This window comes from Sinohyriopsis cumingii, chromosome 4 (genome assembly GCF_028554795.1).
Source record: "Sinohyriopsis cumingii isolate HCF-2022 chromosome 4, ASM2855479v2, whole genome shotgun sequence".
Lineage (NCBI taxonomy): Eukaryota > Metazoa > Mollusca > Bivalvia > Unionida > Unionidae > Sinohyriopsis > Sinohyriopsis cumingii.
In genome coordinates, this window is record NC_142964.1 from 92399594 (window position 1) to 92411398 (window position 11805).

An 11805-nucleotide genomic window follows, 5' to 3' on the forward strand; every position below is an offset into this window, starting at 1 on the left:
TTTGGTGCTAAACAAATCACACAACCTCAAAATTACACAGCCGCTGAATACTGCTACTGTGATGTTTCAATATCATCATTGCGTGAGCCAGCTTCTGAAAATCATTGAAATGTTCGATGCAGATAAAATATAAATCAACCGAAAGGGGAAAATAATAAAGCTTAATTGATAACCCTTTATTTATCCTTTGAATTCCTTCGCTGTTTTATTTTTAAAAAGGAAAATGCATTTTTCTTCAAGAAAAACAATCTTAAGTAAAGGGTCATCAACCAATAATCACATAAACTGAAGGAAATTGAAAAGAAAATTAATGAAACGTGTACAGAAATTATCTTTTTTTATAACTAATTAAAATATTTTTTTTAATAACTGCACATTTCTAACAATCAATTTCAAGTGTTTTGTAAAAAAAAGGTGGTGATTTACCTTCTCTCACAAATATTATTTTTCTTTCATTTCGGTCATTTTATTATAATTATAAAACAGTGATTTTTTTTTAAAGCGAGTAAACATTGGATCTGTACCTTTGACCCTTATTAAACGCATGGAAGCATCTTATTGTGACCGACCAGAGGCACTATGGAGGTGGCAGATTTTATACGTGTAATCATTCAAATTAACATTGGCAGAAGACTGGCTGCCCCTGTTATTTATTTTAAAATTAGATTGTTTAAAATTGTAGACCATTGTATGTTTTGCAATTCAAAACAATTGATTGAAATGTGTGATAAAATTTGCCAGAATCCAAAGTGATATTTACATCTTCTGTACAAAACTATTTATTACTTTCATTGGCCGAGACCTTTCCTTTAAAACAATCAGTTTTGTTGAGTCCTTGCCTTTATAACAATCGTTATATTGTCTGAGTCCTTGCCTTTAAAACAATGAGTTCTACTGAGTCCTTGCCTTTAGTACAATCAGTTTTATTGAGTCTTTACCGTTATAACAATCAGTTATATTGAGTCTTTACCTTTATAACAATACGTTCTATTGAGTCTTTACCTTTATAACAATAAATTCTATTGAGTCTTTGCCTTAAGAACAATCAGTTATATTGACTGAGTCATTGCCTTTTAAACAATCACTTCTATTGATTGGGTCATTTCCTTTATAAAAATCAGTTCTATTGACTAAGTCCATGCCATTATAACAATCAGTTATATTTATTAAGTTATTACCTTTATAATAATCAATTCTGTTGACGATTTCCTTATCTTAATATCAGTTAGTTCTATTGATTGAGTCTTTTCCTTTATAACGATCCATTCTATTGACGGAGTCCTTTCCTTTAAAACAATCACTTCTCTTGATTGGGTCACTGCCATTGGAAACATCTTTTCTACTGACTGAGTCCTTGCCTTTATATCAATCATTTCTATTGATTGGGTCCTTGCCTTTATATCAATCAGTTTTATTAATTGGGTCATTACCTTTACATCAATCAGTTCTATTAATTGGGTCCTTACCTTAATAGCAATCAGTTCTATTAATTGGGTCCTTGGCTTTATATCAATCATTTCTATTGATTGGGTCCTAGCCGTTATATCAATCAGTTCTATTGATTGGGTCCTTACCTTAATATCAATCAGTTCTATTGATTGGGTCCTTGCCTTTATATCAATCAGTTCTATTGACTGGGTCCTTGCCTTTATATCAGTCAGTACAATGAAATATATAAATTTTTAATTTATTTCTGCTACTAACAAGAATTTTCATCTAAATGTTCAATAACTTCGTCCAACCTGATAACTGTTTATTTATAACAAAAGTCTAAAATTTTAATAATTTGTTTTAATATATTTACCAGTCTAAATTTAGAAGAAATTCGAGACGCACTAAAATATTTAAAATGTGGGAACTATTTGAAGTGTAAAAATATACAAAGTATTTTAAAATTAAAAGACGTGGAATAAAAACATGTGCTATACTATGACTATTCATTAATGGCAGCGGAAGCCCAATAGGACACCGGTACACGTGTGAGGTCAAGAGGCATTTCATATTTTTCCTCAAACTCCCCCTTATCGACGTGAAGTCAAGCATCTTTTCCTATTCATTACTATTCATCACATAAAATCTGCCATTACTCAACTTAACCTATACTTTCATAAAAAAGAATGTACATTTTGAAGGGTCAAAGAACAAACGCCTGCCATATATGGATGTAATACTATCAGCTGATACTAGAATTTTATTGTGGTATTGGATTGTGTGGTGTCGTTAAGTATTTCCGAGTTTAGTGTTGTGCACGTCAATGCCGGTAGCATAAATGAATTCACCAAGAGCATCACGTACAGTTTGGATTAGTCACCGTTTCAAGTTAGTATAAAAAGACACACAACTGATATGCTGGCCAAAACTGAACCGAATCTCAATCAAGACAAAACAAAATAGAGATCTGAGAATTAATAACAACGTTAGACATGGATATTCGTCAATTAATATTGCTCGTTTTAGCCGTAAGTAATTTCTTCTTATTTACACTAAATAACCTTTATTGCCGCTCAATTGATTTAAAACATTATAACCGTTGTATTATCTCGGACAAATATTTATACACGTGTCTGCGTTTTTCTTCTAAAGAAGTTTAAAGAAATGTCTTAGTTTTGAAAACAAAATAATGCAACGTAAAAAAGAATGAATCATAGAACGATAATGTTCAGTAGAAAGAAATGACAAATTCGATATCGCACCAAATATTAGTTTGTAAAAGTATATTTTGTGCAAATAATTTTTAAAATGCAAGCGTGTTTGCTTCTTTCATTATTTAAACGCAAATATTTCTTCGTTTGCAGATTGTTGTTGGTGTTCAAAGCAGACCTGGTAAGTTCTTGTTTTGCTTTTGTTTTTAATTTTAATTATATTTTTGTGAACGACTTTTATTTCTTTGTTATTGGTGATGTAAACTCGATGAAAAGTAACTGCAACATCCGAAATTAATGTGAAAACGTGGACATCGCATGAGTAAAATGATTTGATTTTTCCGTAATTAAGTTTCTAAAATCGAATTTGATTCAGTCTCTTTTATACGACTTTACTATTGCATTTATTTCATTATCAAGCTCTTTATACATACATAATGTTTCAGGCATAAGTGAAGTATGTAGTCAAGCAGCTGACATTGTCTTCGTCCTAGACTCTTCCACTAGCATTTGGATAGAGGATTTCAAGCGTCAGCTGACGTTTGTACAGAACGTAGTGAAGATGTTTGACGTCGGTCAGGGTCCTACGCAGGCCCGTGTGGGAATTTTGACCTTTGGAAACAAAGTCTGGATCGACTACACACTTGATAAGTTTTCGGACGTGGAATCCCTTATAGATGCTGTGGAAAAGATTCCGCACAAGGCCGGCACTACGACAAATACATGGGAAGCGCTGGACACTTTGACGTCCCAGATGTTCACACCGGAAATGGGGAGCCGTCTTAACGTCAGTCACATTGCCATAGTGATCACAGACGGTAGATCCCAGAAGACACTGCGCACAAAGGTCTCTGCTGAAGCAGTGCATGATGCCGGTATCAACATGTTCGCAATTGGTGTAGGATTTAATATTGACTTCGTTGAACTGGGGTACATTGCCAGCGACCCGGATGAGGAATTTCTGTTTAAGGTGGACAACTACAATGCACTGGAGTCCATCAAGGGAACTATTGCTGATAAAACATGTCAAGGTAAATGGAGTCAAAATATTATCCTTATTTTGTGGATGAAAAATGAAATCAAATATTAAAATGTAGCATTTTCTTAAATTTGCACTTTTTAATTAAGTTCAAACATCAAGCAATTTGACCAGCAAAATCCTTTCCTTTCTGAACAATTCGCAAAACCGGCACTCAAATTAATCCATACATCATTTATTTTCTTTCACAGTTGCTTTACTGTCTCTAGATTTATTTTTCCTTTCATCTTTCATCAGTTCTTCTTTCATATGAACAAGTTTGATTATTTTAAGAGGACTTAGGACTTTTCCTTGCACTCCATTCAAACTGAAACACTCCACTCCATTCTACTCGAAATGAAATGCTCCATTTTATACGAACTGGAATAAAACAGTGCACTACTGGATGCAGTGTGCAAAATGTGGTATGGTATTCGTTAGCAGGAAATAAACTACCAGTTCAAATTCAAATGAGTGCGTACTTATATTGTTATATTCTTTGAATGTTTCAGTCACACAAAAGCCTGTGATTCTTCCGAGTACCACACCAACGACGAAGTCACAAAGTGATCGAGACGCTGTAGTAACCGGTAAGTGTGATTGTAAAAATAAACTCGCACGAGTTATCTCTCTTGCTCGGCAGTTTTATCGCCTTTCTAAACAAAATTAAAGTCAATCACAAACCTATGACAAACGAAATCATTTTCTTTCTAGACAGTTCACAAAAGCACCAAAAAATCCCAGTCCAAACGTCATTTCTTTCGTTTGATGGACAATGTCCTGTTTCCACGCTTCCTTTTTTCTCTGTTCTCTCCTTTATTTGGTTTTATTCCCGTTTTATGAAGGTTTTTTTGTAAATAATTTCACTTAAGACTTGGATTTAATATCCTGCAAACTCACATGCAATAGTGCACTTCTTTACATAATATCGTAAAACGGTTTACTCCTCCTTAAAATCAAGTAAGCACCCATTCTCTTATTCACATGACTACACTATTATATCTTTCTACTTTTTAAATATTTCCAGTCACACAAATGCACGCGATTGTAGAGAGTACCACATCACTGCCGAAGCCTCAAGGTGATCAAGACCCTGACGTATCCAGTAAGTACGATTGTGAGAATAAGTTCAAATGAGTTATCTCTCTTAATAGACATGTTGCACAAGAAACAGATTTTTAACTTTCTGTATTTTTGAAATGTTAACACCTCACAATTATGAGGAAATTCTTATTTCATATTTGCATTGAATGTTTGTCTGCAAATGAATGAAAGAGAGGGAGGGGAATCGTAAAGGAGGTCGTAACGATAAGATTTATTTTGTCCAAGCTGAATCGAAATAAGTGCGCAAAACCTTGTTGAATATGAACAACAAACGTTTAACTGTTCGTAATATACAAAATGTTAATACATGATACATTTACGACATTTTTTGAACATATACGTCAACTTAAACTTTTATTTTGCAAAGACTGCGGAAGCAAACCGGCCGATGTGTACTTTGTAGTCGATTCCTCTGCCAGCATTGGTGACAACAACTTCAAACAGGTATTGAACTTTGTGAAGGACATCGCAAGCATCTTCGATATTGGAAAGGACAAGACCCGTGTGGGCCTCTTAACTTTCAGCCACGACGTGCAAGACGAGATCCCTCTCAACAACAGGTTCACTAAGGAGGAACTTCTGAAGATAATAGTTGACGTGAAGTACACGGCTGGAGGTACTAACACGGGCAAGGCGCTTGAGTTTGTACGTACCGTCGGCTTCTCCAAACAAATTGCCAGACCTGGTGTTGCACATGTAGCGATTGTGGTGACGGACGGTTTGTCCAAGAACCCCATCGAAACTGCCCGTCAAGCGGAGTTGGCGCACAAGGCAGGGATATACACTTTTGCTATTGGGGTTGGGGATGATGCAGACCTCCAGGAGTTAAGAGACATTGCCAGTAATCCAGATAAAGACTTCGTGTTCCAGGCCAATGACTTCCACTCCCTGGACTCTATAAAAAAACTTCTGGCCATGAGAACATGCGACATCAAACCAAACGACAAACCAGATGACATTACTGGTGATAATATGTATGGTGAGTGTTGTAAAGAAATCTTGTGTAAAAGAATATGCCACACTGTGTTTTAAAGTGCAGTTGTAACCAAACTGTTCCAACTTTTACTCAATTTTTACTTATATGTCACTTTTAAATACCTTCTAACTGTTTATAAAATTATATCACATTAACAAAACAGAAGCGCACGATAGTCTTGGCACAATCTAAACGTTCAACATGGGTCCACATAGTCAATACAAACTAATCTATATTACTACTACTACTACTACTACTACTACTACTACTACTACTACTACTACTACCAGACAGTATTGTAATCTATCTTTCGAACCTAGTAATGATATGAGTCATTTTTATTGCTGTTGGTGGAGTAAGATTGCTATAAATAAAGTTTAATCTCTCTTTAATTTAATGACAAATTAATTTTTTTTTTATTAAAAACAATTGTTGTTAGATGCTTCCGTCCTCCTCTGTGTTTTAAAATATGTATTTTTGTTTGTAGTATGTACACCAGCTGTGGAGACTGATCTTCTTTTTGCATACGACTCTGTTGCCATTGGAAGTTGGAAATCTCAGACAGTCTCACAATTCATAGGAACGCTGGTTAATGGCTTCGAGAGGAACGGTCTGGTACACGTTGGTAGGGTGACAAGCGACTGCCAGAGAAGTGGAAACATCGCATTGACCCAGGAGCTCTCAAACGTGGCGTTCTCAAGACTTGAGTTCACCACTTACACCCATCTCATTAGAAAGGTTCGAAGGCATGGGTTCAGTGTGGAACAAGGCGGACGTCCCGAGGCGAGACGAATTGCAGTGATGGTAGTGGACGACGAATTGGAAGACGTTAACAGTGAGATGATTAGCGAGGCACAGAAACTGAGCAAAGAAGCCGACGTTTACGTTATTGTTGTCGGCAAAGCTAACAATCTGCCACTAGTACATGAACTGGCAATGGTCAAGGGCGTAGTTGATCAGGGTCGTATTATCTATGTGGATTCATACCAAAAGATCTTTTCAGTGAAAGGAGAATTGTTGGGGCGGCTGTGCCGATCTATGTCATCCAATGAAATCACTCGTGATCAACTTGAAGTGGATAAGGATGACGATTATGATTATGACTCAATACCTAAGCCCGTTTAATTTTTTTTCAAAGTCGGTTTCAGTGCAATATTATATTCTGATTGGTTTTAGTTGCCAAAGAAACAAGGGTTGATTGATATTTTATATTAAAATAAAAACTCTCGTTGCTTGTGGAATCCAAATTTTAATATCATTACACATTCCTAGCAGTAAGTATTTGCTTAAAGCACTTAAGTTTTGGATTGATTTTTCAAGCTCATGTACATATTTAAGCCACATTTAAAAAACAACACTTAATTTTGTACTGTGAATGCTTGTTTCAACTAGTGAAATCCAGAATCAGTATTATTTATACATACTTAAAAATACCAAATATTGATTCATTCATAACATTACAGTTACAGGAGAGAAGCAACCTAAAATTTGCCGCTGTTTTTATCCCACATGTTTCATCTTGTCACGCGCTATGAAAAGGACAAATCTAATAGATAGATGAAATATTAATTTTTATCAATATGTAATGCAAACGTAGGCCTGTATGTATTGATTGACATTGAGTAATGCAATTTTCACTGACTCGCTCCTTCGACGCCAGTTCACCCAGGAGTCAGTATATCTGGTGCTAGCTGTGTAAGGGGCAATGGTGACGATTGTGTGTGTGTGTGTGTGTGTGTGTGTGTGTGTGTGTGTGTGCGTTTGTGTGTGTGTGTGTGTTTATGCGTGCGTGCGGGCAATTTGTGTCATTTATGATGTACATTATAAGAAGTGTACTTGTGTATGTATACGCGCATGGTAGTACAATGATTGAATTTTGTGAAAGTAGACCTATGAAACATAGAACTAGTTAATAATATAAATGATATCCTTATGAAGAACTCGCTAATGAGATTTTAATTCTAATAGGACGAGTATAAATTATATTTATTGCATATGTTTTTTTTTCTTTCTACATTCATACATACAGTATTCATATTAAATACATATTTCTATTTTATAGAGAAATTTTGTTATCCATATTTGAACTGCCATTTCGTATTTTCGACAGGGTAATTATTTTCACAAAAATAGTATTATTAGTTTTTTTTATACTGTTATAGTTCATAGTGTTATATTATACCTCTAAAGTATTTACTAAATTAATGTCTTCATTATTTGTTTTCTATTAAATACGTAAACATTGAACATTGTTGTTTTCTTGTATATTGTATTCTAGTGTCCTCTCTCTCTCTCTCTCGCTAAATGAAACGTGCAAACACACTATTCATCATCCATACTAACCATTCGGATGGAAATAATCTCCTGTGCTCGAGTCTCTTGCGTAAGAATTTTCGTCACGAATATAAATAATTTTTGCAACATGCTTAATGAATGAAAATAGGAATAAAACTGACGGTATATAAAATTAACGGTCCGAAATCATTTTGTCAAGCGGCAATTATTCAGATTTCGGGGTGGGGGAGACTTGTTAAATATGCGTGGTATTTGGTGACCTATTTACCAATTTGAAACCGGTTTTAAATGGAAATACACAAAAACTACAGAAGACATCCTCACGTCTTAGATTGAAAATACATGTGAATTCAGTGCACGGTTAAGAAAAGCGATCGATTATGCAGGTTTAGCCCCATTGACCTTTTACTCTCGTAATAATTTGGCTTAGGAAGTAGTGAATTGATGTGTCATTATATATTTTAACTAGAATTAGAAGACAGGACCAAAGAACACACTAAGAAATACCCATATATTCATAGCGAATAGGATTTTTTAAGATGTCTTGTGTCAAGTCTACAAAGTGTTTGAGTGTCTCTGGCAATTTGTCCAGTTTTTTAAAAATAGTTTCTGTATTTATTCGCCAACTAATCCCACTAATCCAAAGCAACTAATCCCACTAATCCAAAGCTACTAATCCCACTAATCCAAAGCAACTAATCCCACTAATCCAAAGCTACTAATCCCACTAATCCAAAGCTACTAATCCCACTAATCCAAAGCTACTAATCCCACTAATCCAAAGCTACTAATCCCACTAATCCAAAGCTATCTATAAACATAATTGTCTTAATCGGCTCTCCGAAAATTGAACACTGCGTGAAGGCAATTTGGGAGATCAAGAAACTCAATCCTTGCTCATAGACGGTTCCAGTGCATATTATAGGAGTAAAAATGCTATATTGCAATTGTTATGAAGATTACTTACTTTAAAATTGATCTGGGACCAACAGTATCTGTCACATTTGTCTTTCAAGCTGAGTGTTCCATGCAAATTGAATATTCCTTGAAAATTGAGATTATTCCATTCAAACTGACAGTGATCCATGCAAACTGACAATGTTTCTTGCAAACATTGACAGTGTTCCATGCAAACTGACAGTGCTCCATCCCATAAATCTCACGTAACAGAACACATTCAATGCAGGGAACACTTTGATGAGATTTAAATAAGTGCACTCACGAACTGGTTACTTAGGTGATACATCAACATGTGGCTCACTTTAATGCGTTGTCATCTTTCAGAGTTTATTATGTCTGGTTTTCAATTGTGATGGTTTAAAACCTCTCTCTCTCTCTCTCTCTCTCTCTCTCTCTCTCCATATGGCTAGACAAAGGGTATTTTATTCTTCTTTCCAGTCTTCGAATTAAAACTCTTTCACTTATTTATAATGATATACTGAGCCTTTTCTCAGAGTTCCTCATTCAATGAACACGAATTATATATTAGCATGGTTATCACAATACAGGTTTTTGTGTTGATGAAATGAGGTTTAATCCGACAATGGGATAACAGACAAAAGTTATATTTACACCTATCCTACTGATAAACAGAACGAATCCAGATTAACTTGCTCAGACTCTGTTATGAGTATTATCTTGATCTGTAGGTGAACTGAGAATATTTTATTCATGTGAAGTTTGATATTGTTACGAAGCTCTCTTAAACTTAAACTTGAAATTTCGCTCACGTTTCGCTTGAACATAATTATGCCATTACATTGCATCAACACTAAAATGTCTGAAGATGTATATGGTATAGCTGAAATTGTTTAATTTATACTTTTTCCTCCAATCAGAAGGCATTAAATTTTTTACAGAGGTCAGTCTCAGGATCAGTCACAAATATTAAACATCATGAATAATGTACATAGTTCAAGAACTTTACACTAAAGCGACTAATTTCTGTTTGAGATCAATAAGATTAATTTAGAAGTTGCAATAAAATACATCACGTGGCAATGCTGTTTATAAAAGAAAAACAACAGCGTTGGTAGGATTGAATTTTTAGGAATTTTTATTCAATGCCATTTTTACTCTTATAATTCAAATGTGTATCATAATTTATCTTCATTGTGTTCTAAGTTTGCGAATTATGTAATGAGAAATATTGGACTAGTCTACACAGAAAGAGCTCTGCTTTATCGGTAAGTTCTCCTTGGTATAGCATTTATCGGTCCATCATGGAAAGTGTCATTACAGGGAATTTGTCTGTGACGACATGTGTAAATCTAAAGAACAGGTATTGGAAAGGTTGCGAACATTGAAATTCAACAGAAGCTGAAAGTCTCCATGCAGACGACCATATTTGGAGAAAAAAAAGATATTATATTACGTTTGTTAAATTTCGTAAAATTCCGGAAAACGGACCTTGGTTAAACTAATCATTCAAGATCAAACCCATTTTTGGAATCGAGTCATGATTATTCGATTTCCAGACTTACATTAAGCAACGCCGTTGAACTTAGTAATGAATATTTCGCATCTCCTTGCGGGTAAGAACTGAACTACGTAATATATTTTATACATTTTCTTTAGGATATCAGTCAGAAGATTAATCGTTTTGAAACAATTGGATTCAAGTCTCTTTCGAAACACTTAAACATTTTTTTTTGTATTTTTATTATTTATTTAATATGAATTTTCAAAAATAGCATGTATGGATTGTTTCAACTTAAGCAAGAATTTATAGGTATTTGTAATCATAGAATTGACTGCTGTAAAGATTAGTTCGCTACCAACTTCATACTGAATAATAATTTGGTATTTTATGTCAAGCATTCTATAAAATACTTTTCTACAAAATTATCGTTGTATTATTCTGAAATACTGAATATTTAAGCATTTTGTCTGTCGTTAATGTATTCCATATTTAATTATTTACATTATATTCATAAAGAGAGAAATTTCAGAATTGTATGAAGTTGGTAAGCTTGAAGGAATATTGTAACGTTATATGTACTTTATATATAAAATGTAAAATTTATGTCTGCGTATTTCTATATTCGTAATGTGATTTTCTATTTTCAATGAAAACAGTTTTCCGTTCAGCTACGTGATCAATTCGCGTTTTCTTTACAGTTCGAACTCAGTAACTATCACATTCCAACGATGTAAAATAACATCATCATCGCCATCATGACACCTCCGTAAAGTAAGCTCCAACTATCTGTCAACTTTCTATCGATCTGAGAGTCCCGTCAGTAAATCTGACACGATGAAGAGAACTTCTACCATCAACCATCATCACATCATAATGTGCTGAAATTACCGTCCAAAATCATTTTCATAAAGGTTATGAGAAACATCATTTCATGATACACTTAAAAGCCACGAATAAAAGCAACCGTAAAAGCCTGTCGCCTAAGTGCTTATGAGAAAAAGTTGTTTAAAGGGTTCTCTTCTTTTCGCATATTCAGCTATTTTTGCTCTCAAATATAAATTAGTTGTATAAATTTGAAAGGCTTTCATATCAGCGTGCAATCTGTATATTTGGGTTAAATTCTGGTCAGTGGTTATTGAGAGCTATTCTTTATTTATATTTCTTTGCTATGGGTCATACTTTATCAAAAGTTCAGTGGTATTTTTACCAGTATGGTTTCTATCGAATTTGGTGAAATTCTCTAAAGTTGTTTTTCTGTGGACGTCTTTAACATATTTTGCTTATATTCAGGCAAAACGCCCGATGGACATGGATGAATGACTGACAGCTTTCAGGAATCGTCATTTTC

At 34.4% G+C, this 11805-nt stretch overlaps 1 protein-coding gene across 1 annotated transcript; it reads left to right on the forward strand.

The window, feature by feature from the left end:
• The first annotated feature begins 2322 nt into the window (after positions 1 to 2322).
• Positions 2323 to 7987, forward strand: LOC149801677 (matrilin-1-like). Its single transcript, XM_089955952.1, has 7 exons — positions 2323 to 2459; positions 2796 to 2823; positions 3089 to 3673; positions 4173 to 4250; positions 4688 to 4765; positions 5132 to 5743; positions 6228 to 7987. Exons 1-7 carry the CDS (start codon positions 2424 to 2426, stop codon positions 6863 to 6865), a joined length of 2055 nt encoding a protein of 684 aa, XP_089812078.1. The 5' UTR covers positions 2323 to 2423; the 3' UTR covers positions 6866 to 7987.
• The last annotated feature ends 3818 nt before the right edge of the window (positions 7988 to 11805 follow it).

Coding starts and splice junctions, on each gene's coding strand:
- LOC149801677 (XM_089955952.1), top strand. CDS start 2,424: ATGGATATTCGTCAATTAATATTGCTCGTTTTAGCC. Junction 2,824..3,088: donor TGGTGTTCAAAGCAGACCTG/GTAAGTTCTTGT, acceptor ATAATGTTTCAG/GCATAAGTGAAGTATGTAGT. Junction 3,674..4,172: donor TGCTGATAAAACATGTCAAG/GTAAATGGAGTC, acceptor TGAATGTTTCAG/TCACACAAAAGCCTGTGATT.